The sequence below is a fragment of the Pagrus major genome, chromosome 14 (genome assembly GCF_040436345.1).
Source record: "Pagrus major chromosome 14, Pma_NU_1.0".
Lineage (NCBI taxonomy): Eukaryota > Metazoa > Chordata > Actinopteri > Spariformes > Sparidae > Pagrus > Pagrus major.
In genome coordinates, this window is record NC_133228.1 from 5,317,988 (window position 1) to 5,340,012 (window position 22,025).

The 22,025-nt window shown below is 39.3% G+C and overlaps 1 protein-coding gene across 1 annotated transcript in view; it reads left to right on the forward strand.

Moving 5' to 3' along the window:
* slc41a2b (solute carrier family 41 member 2b) overlaps window positions 1–19,779 on the forward strand; it is a 43,531-nt gene extending 23,752 nt beyond the window's left edge. The window contains exons 9-11 of the mRNA XM_073480330.1: window positions 4,933–5,064; window positions 5,526–5,674; window positions 16,466–19,779. Coding sequence (XP_073336431.1) covers window positions 4,933–5,064; window positions 5,526–5,674; window positions 16,466–16,651 — 467 coding nt within the window. The 3' untranslated portion in view covers window positions 16,652–19,779. The remainder of the gene's footprint in view (window positions 1–4,932; window positions 5,065–5,525; window positions 5,675–16,465) is intronic.
* Window positions 19,780–22,025: the final 2,246 nt, after the last annotated feature.

Below are 22,025 nucleotides of genomic sequence, written 5' to 3' on the forward strand. Positions count from 1 at the left end.
ACCTGACCCAGCTTGAGGCTTTCGCAAAGGAGGAATGGGCAAACATCCCACAGGAGACATGCAGGAGGCTTGTGGACACATACAAGAATCGTCTCAAAGCAGTCATAAAAAACAAAGGCTATGCTATTGACTATTAAAGAAAGACATTGGACTAGGGTATGAATAATTTTGAACATGGCATTTTTTGGGAATCCTTGAATAAAATACCCCTGAAATGAAGAATTTCTTGAATTGTGTATTGTTGTCATTCTTTCACTTGTTGGTCACGTATACCTCATAAACAAACTTGAAAAAATGCAGTCATTTCATCACAAAAATAGAAAATCACAAAAATTAGCAAGGGTATGAATAATTTTGAGGACGACTGTATAATGGGCCCTATTTCATGGTCAGGTCCATTTTGCAGCGGTTAATCTGGGCGAAATGTGCAATCCATGGATCAGACGGGACAGGTCATAAAAAGTATCATCCTTATCAATAACAGGAGGGATGAGAGGGGTGAAATACATCCTTAATGAGGGAAATATTAATGACATTACCTGCAGCACTCCTCCAGCAGCAGAAACAATATGTGTATCTCTACATTAACATGCACATTTGTGGACGAGGAACAGCTGATAAACTTCATTGATTATTCAAAACTCCCGACTCACTGACAGGATCAGTTAATATTTCATGTTAACTCTGTGTTCTTGTACACATAGAAAGGTCAAACACACGGTGGTCTAGATTCAAACAGAATCTAGGTTGACGTAAAGCAGCTGTCCTGATCAATCCTGAGATTTGGTCTCAAAATGTTTTTAGTAGTTAACTCTGTTTCCTTTTGGAGAGTTTACAACTACAGCTTTTAGTTTTGCTGCGTAAACGTGCCATGATACTTGTTAATAGACTGTGCCTTTGACTTTAGACCAACTTTTTGTTGGTCTATGGCACTGTCGCTTTCTGGTGCCTCAAGATAGCGAACCGCCATTGCGAGCGCCAGTGAGCCTGACCATATCTCACTTAAAGATCAACACACCCAAGGGCGCACAGGTGGGGCGCAAGTACATTGCTATTTGCACAACATGGGTGCTGGTCATGAAAATGACAACTGTTTCAGTCTGAAACTATCAATGACACTTGCGCTGTGTTGTACGCTGCTTTGCGCTGAGCATAAGATAGAGCCCAATGAGTTTGATTCCTCCATATAAAATTATTTGATTTATAGACTTAAAGAAAGTCTGAGCTAAGCGCAAACATGGATAAATGTCTCTGCAACCAAACATTAAGTCTTTGTTTACATTTATCTGTTGTTTGTCAAGTTAAGCAGCTCATGTTCCTTCTGATTTTTTGATTTTGTTACATAAATAGATGACATTCTGAGCATTTTCACAAATAGACAGCAGTTCAAATTTTTTGGATATTGAGAAATAGTCCAGAGACCTTTGAAAAGAGTTCAATGTTCTGTATGGCAACAGGAATCTGGTGTTCATCTTTGAGGAACAGGGTTATGTCGTCCGCAAACTGACTCCTTCTGAGTTCTGATCCAAATCCAAAAACTAATACAATATGAATGATAGCATGTTTTGTTTTTAGACTTGAATGTTTGTAACTAGACAAGCACAGTAAAGGCAGTGTCCCTTAATTAGATTTAGGTAATTTATATAAAAAACATCAGTAAACAAACTTCTGAATGAACAGAGAGCTTTTGTAATGAGGTAATGATAAAATCAGTAAAGTAATGTCTAAATGAACAGTCATTTAACAGAAAGTGAGCAGTATAAGCTCTGCGGAATAAACTGGCACAGAAATTTGGCATTTGGTTTCAACGTGCCATTGCCAATTAACCATCTTTACCAGAAGGCTGTTTGCAAAGGTGTGTGTTTCACATATGCATATGTGGTTTGCAAAGTTCTCACTGGGCTGGCAGTAAGATGCTACATACATTTGTACTTTATTTCTTGCCAGACACCTGGCAGCACTTCTGCTCATAGTTTCTTCATATTTAACCTAAAAAATGCAAACAGAAGTACACATATGTACATTAGTTCTTAACATCAAATCTTTGCTCCTTATAAATAACTTATTTAAACCTTGCACTACCCTGGCCGGGGTTGACGATGTTCCCAGTATTACACAGTAGTTGGACTTACACTGATTACATTACTTGCCCACCGCCCCCACCATCGTTTTACTTTATAAAAAAATCAGTAGTCCAACGATGGACCCTATGATTACAGACAACCGGAGGCATCTACTCTCTATGCAGCAGCAGGGCAAGAAGCAGAGTCGTAGCACAGCGTAACAGGAGTCACGTTTACCTTTTAGCGTGAAGGGGGTAAGCAGAGCTGACTGACAAGACAATGGCGATGGATTTGTTGTCAAACCAAAAAGCAAAAGCTCCTATTTTGCAATATGTTGGACTTAAAGTCAGTGATAATAGGGAACCTGATAATGTTAATGAGGGGAAAAAATGTATTATCTCAATGAGGAGTTGAAGGTGTGCATCCTGTGGCCAGCAGTTCTTCATCAAACAGCTCCTTCATGTTCAATACTTCCACAGACTGAATAAAACTACTCCCTGACATATTTTAAATTGATCCGCTGTCTACAAATGCTGTAACTGACCGTTGTTTTGCTCTGTAGACGCTGGGCTGCTGTCTGGCAGATGAGACCCCTGTTGTACTTTTTCTAACCTATATTGAAAAAGACATGCTAATAAAAAAGAAAAAAGCTAGAATTTAAAGTTTGAGGTGAATTGTGTGTTATACCTATTTCTTTGCCAAATTCATCTTTATTACACAGATCAAACATTTTTTTGAGATCAGTGGCATATTCAGATTTTGAGGGCAGGTGTGTGAAGTGATAAGACTGGGACAGAAGAGGCAAAGCGGGTATGAAGGCTCATTGTGAAGTTATGTCTGTTTACCGGCCCAGTGGGAATGCTTTTAATGCTCCAATAAAATGTCACCAGGCAGACAAAGAGCCACAATAGATTGAATTAAGTGGCCATCACCCTGAGGTGGTGGCAGTGTCTCATTTAATATAGTCACCACAATAACAGGCCCGCTTGGGGGGAGGTATGGGTATGTTTTGCAGAACAGGACCACTTCAGTGACTGAAAGCCAACTACATATAGTAGATCTGTTTACCCACTGCACTGCAGGCACTTGAATGATAATTTTTTTATGATTGTGAATGAGGAGATGTCTTTTTTTACAAAGGTACACTTAGCAAAGCATCTTTCTTCTTTTATGAGCTGCACTGTGCCCACCTGTCAGCCAGTTTGCTGTTGATATCCGTATGTATGTGAGCTCTCCTGTAGGGCTTAGTCACCAGACTGTGGCCACAGACTGTGATGAGAGACGCAGAAAGTTAGTTTGTGTGATACTTGCTAAAGGGAAGGTGTGATAGCATCTAAATGTAAAGTGTTCCTGTATTTTGTCAGTACAGATGGCGTCCCATACTCTCATGGCTGTTCGTCTGCTTGATGTTAATTAAAATCTTGCATGAAAAAAATAGAACTGCACACAAAGATGAGAGGAAAGTCTGTCAAAAAAGAAAAAAAAACATTAATTATTCTTGCAGATTTTAGTTTTTCTTTGTTTTCTATTGGTAATTAACATACATTGTGTGCTTCCTCAAAAATGTGACTACATGTTGTGGTTATGGGGACTACAGAGGGACCATGAGGAGACAACAAAAACTGGGATTGGTCAGCATGGGCTTCTTGCATTTTCTCCAAAAAGTTTCAATGCTGGAGATATTTATGAGACAATATTAAGACAATTTCCATAAAATCTGCAAAACAAAGTGCAAGCTACTGAATGTCCATCCACTACTGTTGCGTGAACATTGGGAGTTGTTTCAAGGTGCCCTCTCTCTCTGGCTCTCTTTCCCCCTCTCCCCCTCTCTCCTTGACTGTCTCTTTACTTCCCTGTCATTTCCCTTCGATCTGTGGATTGCAAAAATAGGAGGTACTATGGACAGTGCCGCACCCCCTAATTTAGCTGCAGGCCTACTCATTTCACCATTTCAAAGCACAAACACCCACTTGCATGCAGGGCTTACAATAATCTTATGCCAAAACATTTAGATACCAAAAAACATTAAACTACATGCCAGCATAGCTCATGTGATGTGCTCTCTCTCTATCCCTGTGTCTGTCTCTGTCTCTGTCTCTCTCTCTCTCTCTCTCTCTCTCTCTCTCTCTCTCTCTCTCTCTCTCTCTCTCTCTCTCTCTCTCTCTCTCTCTCTCCCTCAGGCGATTTACAAATAACTTCAATGGGAAATAAAAGAATTACAGAATAGATAACATAAATATTGAACAAAATGTATTTACAGATTTTGATAGTGAGGCGCCAGATCCAATCAAATATGTGCCGATCCCTGGAAGGTCATTTTGTAAGACACAATTTATTTGTGAAGTCTGTTTCTATTGGTTTTAAAAACCGGTGGATGAAAACACACTTTTTGAAGCAGGGTAATAATAAGATAAGGTAGAACTTTATAAATGCCATTCTAAATCCTGTTCTTAAAGTGACTAAAGAGTCTAAAAAGTGTTTTATCAGACTATGACTGATAATTACTTTTGACAAATATACTGGAGTACAGAAATGCCAAAGATGTATTTGAGGTCATACATAACAGTGTCACCATTACATAGTTTCACCGTCCCAGTCTCAATGGTCACCATGTATTAAAAAACAAAATGTACTGTTCTTTTATTGTTTATATATTTATGTTTCAAAAGAATAATGGCAGATATATTGTCACCTCATTTTTTTAACTAACCTGACTAGATCTAACCTTAATCAATCAGCCTCTAAAATGCAGGTTGGTAAACTGATTATAAAAAAGCAAATTTTACCTGCATATGTCTCTTTATTGACTTCAGTCAACATTGAATATTCTGCTCCAGTCATAACCCAAGAACTCTAATATCTTGTCCAGGAATCGGGGGTAACCTGGTGGCTATCCAGTCAAGCAGGATCTCCACTCACCTGCACTTCCACTGTGCTCCTGGGGAGGTTCCAAACGAGGCCAGGGGCTGCTACTACCCCTGCCGCACATTCTGTGGTACAGGTCAGTACTGTGTTAGCAAGGATACTGAAAATGATGTGAAGCCCTCAACATGACACATTTCACATCGACTGTTACATTAATACACATGTTTAAAGTAGATTTGGATATGATGGGCAATGGGAATGCTGTCAGGATTATAATCAGGCTTTAAATTGTGCAGTAAGTTTGCAGTTTGAAGCTGTGGTTTTCAGCTCTGTTCCTGTTGAGCTGCAGTGCTCCTTTGTCCTACCAGGCAGTTCATTCCCGTGTCCTGCTGTCCCAGGTGTTGAATATAGAACCAACAGGAATCTTGGGGACAGTAGGTGGGCTGATTCAAACAGGAGAATTTGTCGACAAAGATTTTTTTATCATGTATTTTATGAAGAGTAACTGCATAATTCAAGGGCTAAGAAGTTATGCCTCCCCATTTCATTTACTTTTAACTGTTTAACCCTCCCTCCATTCTTTTTGTATTTTCTTAGGAGCCAACCATCGCTCTGCTCAGGTGCTTATCCTATTGGTGATCCCTGGTCACTTGATCTTCCTCTACACTATCCACCTGATGAAGAGCGGACACACCACCCTGACCCCCATCTTTATGTCCGTCTACCTGGCTGCTGCTATGCTGCAGGTGAGCACCTGATCTCTTCAGTGCCAGATGCTCATCATTGTACATATAAGTATTCAAGGGCCCAAACTCGGGGACCGCTTTTGACTACCCAGTCTTAGTATAGCAGACAATGATGCTACTTTAAAGAGAATTTCCTTTTCTTGATGATTTTTACCCAAGGACAGAAAGCAAAAATCAGACCTGTATACTTGTATACCTGTAATTTTCTTTTTTAAAGCTGCACTAATACATATTTTCATATTAACAACAAGCAATGGTATTGATGTCCCAGTACATTAAATGATAATGTTAATAATAGCTTGTGTCAGATCCACTCCGTGGACTAGATGTATAGACCAGATGCTTTCTGCTGAGATGCTGTAGCACTGAAGTCGTACTGTTGATGTACATTAGACAGACAGAGTTTTTGTTTTGTTTCAGCTTGCTATTTTCTCTCTCTTCCTCCATTATGTAAACAGTGGCATTAAATTATGTTTTCTGTCATGCGTCCACTGCCTAAATGCAATGTGTGGCAGTAATAATCATGGGTGCAGACCCTAGTGCACTTTATATAGATTTATGGATTAGACAAAGTTTGATAAATTTTATTGTTCGTCATAATTCAATCACTCAAGGAATCGTTTCAGCCCTTAAAATAACTTCTGTGCCAGCCTGAGCTCCAGCATGCTCCATATCCAAAAGTCTGAACGTAACATTCTTTGAACATTGAACGATGGTGTTGATTTGGATTAGAATTGTGTTTCTGTGTACGTTTATGCTGTGTTGCTCACCTGAAACTGTGACTATGCCCTCAAAGTTTGCACTCCGATCTTCAGCAAAAAATACATTTCTGTTAGGGATACACCAATTGGGAATGACGTTAGAAATTATAATTTGGCCGATTTTCTTGTTTTTTATTGCTCCTTTTATGTTACGGAAACAACGAAATCTTCATTTGGAACTATTTTACAGTACAAATTTGATTATAAAATTTGTGAAACTCCTTTAATATTCCTTTTTTTCTCCTTTCTTTTAAGACACAACAGATTAACATCAGCTACTGCCATCGGTGAAGGTTATCTTATTGGCTGATAGTTAGGTTCCAAAGGTATACAATTTTCAAGGTATACCGTAGTATGAAAACTGACGATTGTCATACTGTCTACATTTGCTTATCCATCGTGTTGAATTCTAAAGTATTCGTGTTGAGGAAAAATGTTATTTCAAGTTTTGTTGTCATTCTGTTAAGGGTCATTGTGACTGATAATCATAATTACAATTGGGTAATACCTACACTGATACCGTGAAGACATGATATTTTGATAGGTGGTTAATGTACTGTGAATATCTCATACTGTTGCAACCACTAGCGCCATAACGGTCAACAGGGTAAATATCAACAGGGTAAATATCGGGTGATACCAATGTTTAGCTGTCAAATCTTTACATCTCTAATTTTTTTTTTAAATTTTTTTTTTAGAACAGAAATAGGACGTGTGATTTTACTTCTTGACACTTAGTAAAGCAGGGGTAGCAGGTGTGTATATCCTGTGAATTCCTAGAGTGCTATTGTTTCAGGCGATGCCTGAAGGAATCTGACTTCTGTACGTATTTGTCTTGACAGCAGTTGAGGTAATTATATGCAGGAATGACTTGAATTATGAATGACTACTTTAACTTATCAGGTGACCCATGATGATGTTTTAACTTCTGGAATTCTAAGAATTCAGTTGGTGTGTTTTTTTGTATGCATCGGACTCTTGTTTTGCTGGAAGGCTTTTAAAGGCACCCTTAAATCTTTAATGCAGACATGGAACATTAGGATGTAATCCTGGCCACTGAGGATTTGGAGACTTTCCAAATCAATTAAGTCTGTAGCCAGTAGAGCTGCTTTAAGGGTGCTTTAGTCCCAGATAGAACATCAAATGGCAGAGACAGGCCCATGGGGTTGTGAGGGTAGAAAGAGTTGGGATCCAGTTTCTTTTATATCTTAACATTTACAGCCATTTCGTAGAGAATACTAATCAATGTATTGATTGAATTCAAGAACCTTAAACAGCACTTTGTTTTGTTTTTGTTTTTATTTACTTTCAAATGTTCGACAGGGTTTACAAGATGGAGCAGGTTAAAAGGCAGATGAGTCACTGCATGTCAGAATAATTCATGAACTTCATCCTCTGTGTTGATCTGTTTCTGGAACATCTTGAGGATATTAACTGAATTCCATTTTTAGAGATAGTTTTCTGCATGGTGTCATAGCAGCAAGATTATTATGGAAAGATTGGTTATTGAAGCATGTCGCAGAAATTCCTCATTAAATTTCATCTACATTTCGCATAAGTGTTTTTGCACAGACACAGACAGAATAGCAGACACTAATTATTGGGCTGAATGCTAGCCATATGAAAGTTAAAAACTAAGTTTTTCTAATGACACATTCAGTTGAGGCTTATTCCTAATACTGTAAAATGGCTAAATGCCAGTTTCTGTATTCATTTAAGAAAAATCCTTATGTTTTTGACATGTTTTCAAACGTAAAGTTTATTTTATCTTTAGTGTATATAGACAAACCCAAAACAGAGCTAAACAGAGTGAAAATTGGACTTAAAGTCATCAGGTTGTTAGAAACACCCCTTTGCTCTGGGTGTTGCTCTGTAACTGCTGGATATTTAAATTTGCCATATTAACTTTTATCAATTTCTCCACTGTCTCTCTGCTCGCCCAGTGTGTTTGAAACACACATTTTTGTCAAAAGTAAGGTTAAATGCAAATGTTTCCCTCTCAGTTGTCAAACGTGAGCCAGTGGAGTTCATAAACCGGTATCTGCCTTAGTCTATGCAAATCCAAATTTCAACAGTTTGCATTACTCTTTTGCCAATAGATCAGTTTTATGTGATCTGGTGAGGTGAATAGCTGCAGGCTGTTATTGCAGTCTGGAGAAATCTTAAGCCTCTTAAATAGGTGAAAAGGACCACTGACTAGGATTCAGAGTTGTCCTAGACAATCACCAGGAAGGCGAATGTAGGAAACTGCACAGCTACAGTACTGCACTCAGTAGTTAAGGAGTGGGCCTGAGAGCAAGGCTCTTACTGATGTCTTTATCTGTCTCAAAACAAACATGTGGGTGTTTGAGGATTATGAGCAGAGTATACTTATGCAGTGGCTGCACCTTCAGTGAGCCTCTCTCTACCTATACTTCAAACCTGGCACTAATGATGGTAATACAAATTCTGCCACTCTCATCATCTCACCAAACAGTACACTCAAATGAATGCATAAGCTCGACATTTTGAGTGTGTAAAATGAGTCTATGGAATGGTCTTCCTCTATAGTAATTCATAATCCCTGATCTCATACGGAACATTTATTTAAATGTTTTCTGTATTCGTGTTTGGAATAGACTTGTTTCAACTGTGGGTAAGAGAGAAATTAAAGAAGCCTAGTTTAGACATTTGAAGGAAGTAGACAACAGCATTGGTTATGGATGTCAGTAGCCTGAGGCAGTGCCCTCAAAGGACCCTGATGTGGTGTATCAGTGCATATCTGGTAACTGAAATCACTTTATCCATGCAGAAATATTTTACTTAATGTCCTGCAGTAATCCTGTGTAAAGAAATGCCATAAATGTTTAATTCTCACATGACCTACATTTCAATATCCCATTGCCAGAAATTCTTAAAATGGACTCCATTTGAGATTTAAAATATACAGACCTTACAATATAGCTTTATATTTTCTCTCTATGCCCAGCTTGGGGCTGGAAACAGCTTGGCAAAGTTGTCGGTAACATGGTGGAATTTGATAATGTCATTCAGTTAAAGTAAAAAGTACTGTAACAGTCTGTTTCCTTAATAGCAGAGATAAGCCGAAATTTCACATGCTGTGGTTTGATAATGTTCTATTTAAAGTGAAAGCCATGTAAATTAGGGAAGAAATTGAAACATTTCTGCAGAATAACTCGACTCATTGTGATATCTCTGCGAGCCTTATGGTACAGCCACTTAGTGGAAAAGAAGAAGAATGTAGTTAAATTGACTGGAGTTCTGCATATTCTGCCATACAGTGGTTGATAGTTTTTCATAAATCCATTGAGAATAAATAACCAAGGACATACCAAAACAAGAGAAACATGAAAACAAACAATACTCAAGACAGTATGATTTAACAATGCTGTGTGAGCCCACAGTATATTCAGATAAAGAATTAGGCAGTGCAAAATAAGTGAATGCAACATATTGCAATAAGCCACAGAGGTGTCAAGAAAACTCAGGTAGAGAGAATTGTAGTTTGACAGCTTGGGAGTCAAGAAACTAACTGAAAAAGTTTACCAGTGATGAATATGCATAACCATGGTAATGTAACATTCATGGGAATCATGATAATGGGACATTTAATAATAATGAAGCCAAAGGTCATGGAGTGGGTACATGGTCAAATAGGAACCAATTATAGTTGTGTTAGAGGCTCTAACACAAAGGGTGAACATACCTTGCTCTGAAGCCCAAACCTCATTATTTCAGTCGAGGCTGGGTATCAGATCAGTTGCTTGATCTCTTATCTGTCAGCTCATCTTTTGTTTCTCAATCCTCTCAGCTATGCTCAAGAGTAAGGCACACCACAATATATAGACACTTATTGCCTATTATAAAGATCTGAACTGAATCAATGTTTTCTGGACAGTACATATCCAATTTTATAGCACTTCTGCTGCCATGCGGTCAAGTACTCACGTAGTGGAATATAAACATTACCTGAATTCATATATTCAGCCTAGGTCAAGTTTACAGTGTGGCTATATTGGACCACTTGCAGCTGTGAATTCAGTGCAGGATCTTGCTGAAAATCATTTTCAATGGATATACTCATACATTTTTCTTCACCTGGACACTTATGAGATTTGACAGTCTGTTTTTGCTTTCATGCTTCATTTCAATTCAAGTCTTCAAAGTCTTCAGAACAATAAAAGCGACAGCCAGCCAGGACTTGTATAGCCCCACAGCTTAAATATTTAATAACAAAGCCGATGTATTTCAAAGACTTGATGTGAAAAACATGAAAGTATTTTGTATCTGCAAACTTCATCCACTGAGAAATGACACAAACGTATGGAGACTTCCCAAACTCAGTCCACTGATTAGGACCACAAGATAAAGTCTGCACAAGGCAGTAAACTGTATTTAATGTAAACACAACGAAGTAGCTGTTAGATATACAGACTGTATTAATGGATGCAAATGGTAACACATGGCAATAATACTTGTGTAGGCTGTGGCATTTAACCACATTCAATTGGTATTGAGGAGCCTAATGTGTGCCAAGAAAATAATCCTTGCACCATTCCACCACCAATACCGACCAGGCCATTGACACAAGGCAGAATGGGTGCTTTTCAGATCTTCTACTGTCCACTTTTGGTGAGCCTGTACTCCCTTTAGCCTATGTATCCTGATCTCCACTGACAGGGACCAGCTGTGGTCTTCTGTTGCTGTAGTCCATACGCTTCAAGATTCCATTTGTTGCGTGTTCAGAGATCCTCTTCTGTGAAGCACTTCTGTAATGTGTTATTCTCCCCTGACCTCTCATTAACAAGGTGTTAATTTTTCGTGAGGTTTTATTTTATGCAGTGAGTCGCTGCCACATGATTGGCTGATTAGATATTTGCATTTAATAAGAAGGTGTGCTTAGTGGCCACTGAGTGTAGATGTGTTATAGAAGTCTGGGCTGTACAGACTGCTACAATAGTAGGTAGCTGAGAGTTGCGGTGGCGGGATTGTGCCCTGCTAACCTGACGCAGAAGATGGTTTGTTACACAGAACCATCTGAGAAGGCGCTACTAGAAGCTGTTTAGAAAAGGGCAGCTATAGAGGACTTTCATAGAAGACCCAGTGTCAGCACAAGGTTAGATAGCTGATCTCTTATCAAGTTTGGGAGATGCCTTCAGATATCATTAGTGAATCTAGGCTCAGGTCTTTGAGTGTGTATGGGGTCCTGCATTTGGAAAATTACAAGCATGAAAAAACATATTGTAGGTTGTTTTACTTTTACTTTATGTTGTTTTTTTCCTCCACTGAGATGTAACTAATCCCTCATTTTGCATGTAAAGAAAGTGTGAAGTGAGAAAAAAAAAAAGCTTGCCAAGATTAATGTTTTGATTTAGTAGTGGCAACAGATTGTCCAAGAGATGAAACACTTGTAAAGCTCAGCAGAGTTAGAGTTAAAAGTTTGATTGAGTAGAAGCTAACAGCAGAAGAGAGCTGTTGATGTCTAACTTAAGGGCTAGAGCAAGAATCCAGAATTACAAAATATCTCTGTCCTTTTGGCTGCCTTAAACTGCTCTCTCTGTAAGGGCTGGAGAAGGTGCCCACTCAGCTGTATGAAGATGTTGACCTGAACAGGATGTGGCAGAGTGATGTTGAAGTAATTCTGGAACTTATTGCATTCCAAACTAATTTTGACCCTAACTAGCACCCAAATGGCTGAGAGAGGGCCAAGAAATGTACCAATGTCTGGGGACAGTGGATATGTACTGTATCATTTTAGGTGGCTGTACTTTGAGACAGACTTGACTGGAGAGACACGAGGGGATTTACTAATAGGCTGATTTATCCACCAGGACAGAGGGCACTGATTCCTGAATGTGACACCTGGATTGTGTCAGACATGTCAGTAAGTGCTTACCTCTTTAAATCGCTAGGTAAAGTAGACTAGTAGTAGTAGTATGTTGGACGTATGGTCTAGGCCTGGGCAATAAAACAATGGCAATAAGTGTCGGCAATAGACACGTCATCGATAAAAATACGAAAATTGTTTGATAAAATGTTCGATAGTTTCACATGCATGCATGAAAGTGCATAGCAAATATGCCCTGGCTTATAAACGGCCTTCATATCCCTTGATAATGGAGTGTGCTAAAAATGACACGCTAACAGCCAATCATTTAACAGGTGTGCACTTGTTAAATGATTGGCCTGTGTGCACCTCCTCCAGAGCTCTGGGCTCTGCTCTCCACTGCGGCTCCACCACCAGGCCTGTTTGCCTACATCAAAGAACTAGTGCTGATGAATGCCTGTTGCGTCACCTCATTACACTTAATTTCCCTTTCACCAAAATGCTGCACTTGAACACACCGCAAAGACCACAGCCAACAGCCAACTATCTTGTACGTTTTGCGCCTGCGTGAGAAGAAATAACTCACAATACCACTGGTTGGCTGCATTCTTCATTCAAAATGTGAAACTGGAAGACTCAGGACTGCAGGTATACAAACCATTGTTATGAAAAAGCAGCATTTGGCATATGATTTTCACACCACCCTCTCTATAGCCACTTCTAATCAAGAACATGTCTGATAAAAAGTCGCAAATGGTACTGGCAAAAAGGCAAAGGCGAAAAAAGCAAACTAACTTAACTACAGCAACAAGCTAATTTGTTGTTTGTCTTCTTGTGCACTGAGTCAGAGTCAGAGTGATTACTGTCATTGATGGGCTCTGCTGCCGATTTAAAGCCAGCAACAAGGCAAGTGCCAACCGTGCGGAACACACCGCAAATACTAGGACAACGCATGCTCACTGACAGGCCCAACACTGGCCAACGGTCAATGGTCAACCTGATGTGTCAGGCCCACTCCCTTCTTCTTCTCCTAAGTATCTAACCACCACCAGAGGACTGACCACCGTCAGTAACCACAGCGGATGTGAGAAAAATCCTGCAGAGAATGAATATAAATAATGCTGCCGGTCCAGATAATATACCTGGCCATGTGCTAATAACAGGTGCCAGTCAGCTAGCTGATGTTATTACAGACATTTTTAACATCTCACTCTCACAGGAGGCTGTTCCCTCCTGCCTCAAGACAGCCAACATCGTCTCTGTACCTAAAAAGTCTGCTGTGTCTAAAAAACTGGTTCTCCAGCACATCAAAATTACCATCCCTGCCAGCATGGACCCGCACCAGTATGATTTCAGAACCAACAGATCCTCAGAGGATGCATATCTACGGCCTCCGCTTAGTCTTCATGCACCTGGAGAATAAGAACAGCTACATGAGAGTGCTGTTTGTTGACTTCAGCTCAGCATTCAACACAATCTCGCCCATAAAGCTGATTGGAAAACTAAACACTCTTGGCTTGACTATAACACTCTGTTTGCAATGTTGTATTGGACCTCCTCACAAGCAGAGAGTACAGATTGGCAGTCACACCTCCTCTATGTTAGTGCTCAACACTGGAGACCCCCAGGGCTGTGTGCTCAGCCTCCTTCTGTTCACACTGTACACCCATGACTGCACTCTCAGACATCAAGAGAACTCTATCGTTAAGTATGCAGACGACACCACCATCATTGGCCGCATTATATAAAACGATGAGAGCTCATATCAGGAGGAAATCAACAATCTTAAATAGAAATAGAAAATGCAACTCCGGAAATTGGTGTGATGTTTGTTTCACAAAACCATCTGGAAAGGAGCTACTAGAAACAGTTAAGAAAAGGTCAGGCACTTTGAAAAAATACTTAGAAGGCTACCAACAGCTCCACTAACCTCTTGAGGAGCCAGCATTGTTTTCAAAAAACAGTCGCTTCTCTTACTTGTTGTTGTTGTTGTTCTCTTACTTGTGTGTTCAGCCACAAGTGCATAGCTTGAAGCCTGGAAAGATGGATTTGCAAGATCACGTGATCTTGTGATATCCAAAATCCAGCTGCCTTGCAAGGTAAAATTGAAGTCAAGTCTCAAGGCTTTTAAAACAAGCTTAAAGTGAAGTTTCACATCCTTGGGCTCAAGTCAAATTTGCAAGTCATTGCAAGCACCTGAAGAAGCACGGCACCACTATATAGCTTATTTTTTGCATTTTTTTGATCTGAAACTCCTGCTTACAAGTTATGTCCAATAAGATATGTAATTTACATGATTTACAGGAAGTACAATCTAAGACTTTAGTAGTGACTAAAAGACTTAACTCAAAATTCCCAGCCCATTCCCAGGGTGCAAGCCTTCAGATGTCTCAAAAATGTGTCCCAATCCCTCCTGGTTAACATTTTTTGTTATTGAAACTTCCCCACAATTGGACTGGAACAAATAGTCTTATCAATTTGAGAGCTTCAATTGTACCTATGATCAAGTCTTATAAACGTACACCTCCTCATGAACAGGCAGCACTCTTCAAGTTGAAAGAGCAATTTATGACAAATTTGTGCCATGAAGAGGTTTGTGAATCTGAATTGGAACACGTTACGTTGTGGAAAAAAGCAAGATTCACGACAATAATAAAATTATGTTTTTGCCCATTGCCTGCCTTTTGACGTCGCTGCATGATAATACATTTCCAACACATTGCATTATTGTCCGCATTTGAGCATGAAACTGAGTTTGTAGTGATTTTGATTTGGCCTCTATCCAACACGGTTTACTAGAGAGCTAGAGAAATTGCAATGAACCTATTCTTCTACCATCAACCACAACACACTGAACAACAATCAGACACTCATTTTCAGCTGTATATTTCTGTCTGCAACCTGTGTAAGTGCTTTGTAATTGGAGAAATTGACACAAAGGCAGATGCAGGCAAACGTGGCCATCTCAGGAGATCAAACAGCTTTATCTTGTAGACACTTCCTCTCTCTTGCCACTCAGACATGATTAAAGAACCAAATACTGAGGCGGAGAAAGAGACTAGATGATGGATCGACACTCTGTTATATTTGTCTCTTTCATTTTTCACTTGTTTGGCCAAAACTTGAAAATTGATGCATCTTAATCCTTGAGAAACTTAACACACAAGTCAATCTCTCCTCCCCCCTTTCTTTGTTTTTCTGAGGAGAAAAAAAACTAAGATGCTCAATGGGAAGCCGTATGCTGAAAATGATGGATTGCAGTTGACACTTTTGAGGCATGTGATTGTATGAAAGCAACAATTGCAACAACTGAGAGGATGTCCAACTGTGCCACCCTGTCATCATGAATAAAAGACAAAGCCATGACACCCTCGCTTGTGGATAGTCGGGTTTGATAGCTTGTTGTCTGCCTGTGAGACGCTTTCATCGTGGCATGACTGAACATTATTGGATAGGAAAGCAGGACGTTGTTTAGCAGGATTGCACATTCCATCACAACACTCCCCCACATTTAAAAACAAGTGGAGCTGTCAGCAGGTTATCAGAACTCATACATTAGTGTTTGTCGACACAGAAAATGATATATGGTCATAATCAGTTCTCCATGCTATTTCTTGATACCATCATTGCTGCTTGTATTCTTACCATGTCATATATTTTTCAATGACTGCAATACGTTTTTGTTTTTATAATGTTTGTACTGCCAACCATGGACAGCTCATTTCCCCTTAAATTATAGACTTGTCCTTATCTTTTAATAGACTTCTCTTTTTCTATGTGAACTGTTCCCTTCATGCGTGGACACTTGGATTATGAAGTTTCTCTTAACTTGTCTTTCAGTCTGCTGCTCTGTCTATTACTCCTTCTCATCTCTGTTCCCACTACAATTTAAGTGTTTATGACATTCTGCATTGCATTTTGAAGCACTTACTTCCTCCCAGCTTGGACAACACAACCTTTGTGAAACTGTCCTTAGGCACAGTGGTGCTTTAAGCTCAATGCTATCATGCTGATATTTAGCGGGTATAGTGTTTACCATGTTCACCATCTTATTTTAGCGTGTTAGCATACTAACATTTGCTAATTGAACCAATCCAAAGTGCCTTTCTGAGAGAAGTAAGCCTACTTCTGAAGGCTACCGTGTAGGCTTCCATCAGTGTCCTGATAATAGGAAGGTAGTCTAATCTTTTCTTTCTCCTCCAGGTGTTGCTGTTGTTGTGTATAGCAGACTGGATGGTGCACTCCATGTGGCGGAGTGGTAAAGACCCGGACAGTTTTTCCATTCCATACCTGACAGCCCTGGGTGACCTGTTGGGCACCGCCCTGCTGGCGCTCAGCTTCCACTTTCTATGGGTCATAGGAGACCAGGACAGCGATGTGGGCGATTGAGGCTGCCTTTGTCAAAAAGAAGTCTGCAGTGATGGGAACCCTGCTTTTTGCCATCTGACTTCTCACGCCCTTAAGCCTTGTGGGAATGTGGATGCTGTCTGTTGCTGTCCTCTGCTTGACTTCACTTCACTTAAACCACATGATGGTTTGAAAAATGATTTTCTGCTCCTTGGTTGTTTTTTTTTTCTACTGACTAAAGACATTATATTCCATGAATTTAGACTGTTCTTGGTACAGATTTTGATCTGCATAGTTTGCACCAAAGCACTTGCATATCATATTGCTTGTTATGAAGAGCATTAAAACACCAGCCACCACACGCTGAGGAAGCCTTGCTGCTGCTGGCAAGGTGGTCTACTCTATAGCCAGGCATCAGTCAGAGGACTTCTACTTACAAAAGTCTCTTGGCTGGTAAATATTTTGGGGATTTACCGCCAACTTGTCACAAAATTTGCTGCCTGCCTTGTGTATCACTGCTTTGCTTCATTAAGTCAGTGGCGGGGCATGGAGAATGCTGGGGTGGAGTCAAGAACGTTAGTCCACAGTCAAATTGTGAACACACAGTTTGAACTGCAGTGATAGCAGGTCTACAGTACCAGCATTAGACCACCAGTTAAAAGGAATTAACATGAATTTGTATTGATGGTACAAGACCATGACCATTGACTTTTTAGTTTCGTTGTGTCTACCTTTTTTTGTTTTTCTGTTTTTGGTGTGTCCTGGTGTCTGGTATTGATGGTTCAAGACCTTGACCATTCACTTTTTATTTTCTTCGTGTGGCTATTTTTTTGTTTTTGTTTTTCTGTTTTTGGTGTGTCCTGGTGTCCAAACTCAGTATGTGATTATCCGTATAGCCCAGTTATCATTTTCCAATTTCTGCATTTTGAGTTATTTCAGTGTTCTCTGCAAGGACGAGGTCAGAACAGTCTTTCTGGCTGCAATTAAGCAAGCATGTATGGGTGTCATTCAGACACATGCATATATGTATGTGAACATTTTTTTTTTTTTTTCCATTTCCTTTTTCTAACCTGCCTCCTGACAGGATGTTGGATCAGGCACTCCCAACCTCTTTCGCTCTGGAGACCACGAAGTAAATCAAGACTCGTGGATCGATACTGTAACAGTTCTTATTCTGAATTAAGACAAGTGAAATGATTTAATACCAAGATTCAGATTATTAAATGCTTACATAGGAACATGGACGAAATTAAAATCTTCGCTTAACCCCTCGCCTGAAAAGCAACTGTCTGATAATAACTTAGCAACCATAACTAGGCACAGTAGGTCTGTAAAGCAAGCTTTGGGTTCCTCAACATGTTGAAGCAGTGTGCGTGGGGCTGTAGCTTGAAGCGATACGTGATATGTAACACGTTTTGAAAAAGGGTGCTTGTCTTCTTTTACCATAACCACAAGAGCAAAAGTGTAAGGAATTAATTCAAATGTGTTTCTTTGCTCTAATGCAAGCTACAATTATTAGCATGGGGGCTAACTGGCGCCCTACACACAGTAACAACCAATTACTAATTCCAGCTTTACAGTTAACATTTTTTTAGCTTTGTCCTGCTCTTTACTGGATTTTGGGAAGGTTCCAGTCCAGAAACCCCAGCAGCATTACCCAACATGCCATTACTTATTTCAAACAATTGGTCTCACATCCTAAATGCCTTTTCTCTTTCTTGGGAGGTTAAAAGTGTAAACGTAGTATGAAAATACAAACATTTTTCTTTATCATACAAATACCATTAGACTAACTACACTGCAATACTAGAACAATGCTGTTTCTTTATTTAGGTTTACATGTCTTCCACATCTAGAATTAACTCTTAAGTTTGACTAGTTATTGAGGACAGAGCAGCTTTAGCTTCAATCTCAGAACCCATATTTGAAACACGTCAGATGGAAAAGTAAGCTAGAAATGGAATTTTTTTTAACCATCTCATGAAGCTTACGTTAGCTTAATTAGCTGACAAGTGACAGCACAACAACAGTTATCAGTTGTCAGTCAGCAAAATGTGCGGACGCGGGATAGAAAAATACCATGAATTTCTTCAGTAAATCTGTCACCATTATAATTTTAAACTACATATGGATGTGTGAGAACAGAATGCTTGTCACGTGTAGCAACAGGAGCTAAGTTTAGCTAATGGTCATTTTTGGCTTTGGATCAACCAATTAGCAGAGATGTTAACTTCATGTATGTCTTTTTCAGCCATTCATGTTCTCAGCCTTAGCCTCCTGTTACATTCTGTAAATGTTAACAGCACTTCTCTGACACTCATGTAAAACAAACCATGAAAGCCTTTGTGTTTTATGTCAACCTGCATTCATTTCCTCTGATTGTTTGTGTTGTCTTTTGCCCTTGATAGGGGTCCACTTGTGGTGGTTCCACAGTGGATGTTTGCAAGCTAATCACATGCTGTTTGCAGTGCATGTATGCATAGTATAAACATGCATGCACACAATTAATCAGCAGTTGTCATTTCAGCAGGATCTGAGTTCCTAGTCACATTAAACCAATATCATAATTAGTGAAAACCTGATTAGATGCCAGACGTCTGCTTGATTTGATTAACTTTTTAAGAATATTGTGTTTAAAAGGTCAGAGAATAATGATCCAGATGAAGCACCCTGATTATTTAATGAATCCCTCTGACCACAGGAGAATTAACATCAGGAAAATCATCTTACTTATAAATAAACTCAGAAACCAAACAAGCTTCTTAATCGGATCCTTCAGCATCATATTGTGTGCATGTGAACGTAGCCTGTGGCTCTCTTCAACTCCAATATGTGCCTCTTGAGAGTCACTGGTTAACAAGGTATTATTCTCTGTCATGCCATGAATGCAGTTTTCTTTCTACAGCATTTTAATACTGTGTAATGATTTCTTTTTGTACTACTTTCAGTTCTACGATGACAATTGAAAGAAGGAGTTTTATTCCAAAATGAGATATCCGCCATTTAATCAAGGGCAAGGGACTATTTACAGATATCAAAGTTGTCAGATGTAGAGGGTGCCATAAATCTGGTTCAGAGTGGATATATTTCCTTTTGGTATGAAACCCTGTATTTGCTTTTGTGGCTCACATGGGCTGAAAATGTCTAAATAAATGTCATTCAATTGAAAAGCTTCTCATTTCTGCTTATTTTTGTTGAAGGGTTTAGCTGAAAAGTAGCCGTCCACTTATCCACATGGGCATGCAGCAGTAGTCATTACTGCATTGAAAGAGACAGCCATCACACGAGCTCTGAATGCAGCAGATGAAAGCTGAAATATCCCCTCTCTTTGCCTGATATAAGCCCAAGATATCATCTGCGTTCTATGATGGTCGCCATGACAACAGAACCAGGAAATGCTCATCCTCTTGACCTCTGTTTGGGAACACATGCATTTCTGCACAGATGTCACATATACGCCCACCTACAATATATGCGGTAGTTTCCCTGCAAAGGTTGCTGTTGATTTTCAGTTTTGTGGGAATGGAGATATCGTTGAAAGAACATAACCAAAGTTCCAAAAAGAGATCTCAACTACACCTGTTTGCTCTGAGAAACAAATGCTAAAATGACTGGTTCTGTTTAATGCTGTACTTGCAATACTGGGAATGCAATATTATTACAATTGCAAGGTAAATAGTTAGAATTCTTACGTAATTATGTACCAAGAATGCTCACTTTCATATAGAAGAGGTACATGATTCAGTAATTTTATCCCTATTCAAGTTAGCTTGTGGCTAAACTGGAAGTTAGCTGGCTCCAGGCTGAAAGCCCTATAAACATCAGGAATCTGAAAAATTGTCACAGTTTCACTGCTTCCACCTGACTGATCAGTCACTGAAAAGACAATGGATAGTTAAAATCCAGAGGGACATCATGCCATCTTTCAAGGTAAAACAACATATTTGATAATATGCTAATATTACAATTTTCTTAACGCTTACATCCAGTGCATTTTACTTCTAGGCTTAAAGAATTGTGTCCAAGATTTGCATTAATCTTTTAGAATTAATTTATGCCTTATAAATTTCCACAACACTATCAGATCGCGTAACACTATGATGGTTAAATGATGTTAAATGTTTGTTGATAAATATTTGTAATATAATGTATTTTTTGTCAAATTCTATTTGACATTAGTTGATAAAAATAAACATGTCCGGAGGGATTAGATAACACATGTTACAGAGGCTACTTTGCACAGTAATTGATATGAATACAGGCGTGCCTTGAGATTTTGGCTTGCGCTTTGGTGTGCCTTGGGCAAAAAAAAGTTTGAAAACCAGTGCTATAGAGAAACAGCTGGTTCCATTCAAATAAATTAGGATGCAATGGTTTTTTTTTAATGAGGTTTGATGTCTAAAATAATCTGGCCAAGCATTTTATATCAACTTCTAGTGCTCAACACTTTAAAACATGATGCATCAACATAGTTTGGTGGGTACACAGATTGCATTGAGGTCCTACAGAGCACTAACAGTTTGAAAAGACTCCTATTGTTCCCCTCTGAGCCAATATTTAGTTTTATTCATACAGATCATTAATACATCCATCTTTCAAATGGGCGGCATTTGCAGGGAGTCAGTATTTTTCCACCATAATTGTTTTCCAGGCAGTGTGGAGAAGGCTATAAAACAAACTCTTGAAGCTTCTCTCTCATGATAGGATAGAGAATATTTGAAGAAAGAGGAGCTGGACTGTTAACTACATAAACAAAATCATAAAAAAAAAGCATGACAGCTGGACCGATCAGTTCATAAGTGTTGCGTCTCTTCGTAGCGGTAACACCAGTGTACATCAAAGTTTCCTTCAGAAGTAGCCTCAGAATCGATTCCCTGCAGCTGATTAGGAATCAAGCACGAACTGAGAAAAGCCCAGTCGCTGTGTGCCTTCTCATAGCCAAGCTAACATGGCAGCAGAGAAATAAGACACAACTTCAAAGTTAGGTGTGTCTTCCTTGGAAACAGAAAGAGGCAGTTAAAGGATCAGAATAAGGAGGTACTTAACCTTGTGTGTGGTCTAAATTCAAAGTCCTGCGTTGTTGAACCAATGGATTTCCAGTATCTCTTTCAACATGCTGAGAAACATTCCAACGCTCTTCACAACTTTTCAACATCATCGAATGGATTTTCTTGCCTCTCATGTGGTCAGAGCCAAAGGCATTAGATATAGATTATTCATACTTATGGATTTTCTTACGGGCTGCGAGAATGAAGGACGTTTTATGGTAAGGAGGTTTGGATCGAATAACAACAGCAGAACATCTCAAAATCTGTTATTATCAGATTATTGAAAAACACATGCCAGGCACTCAGATGCTGTACTGTTTTATTATTAAAGGGGGAAGCTATGATTAATATATTTCAGTTGGTGTGTG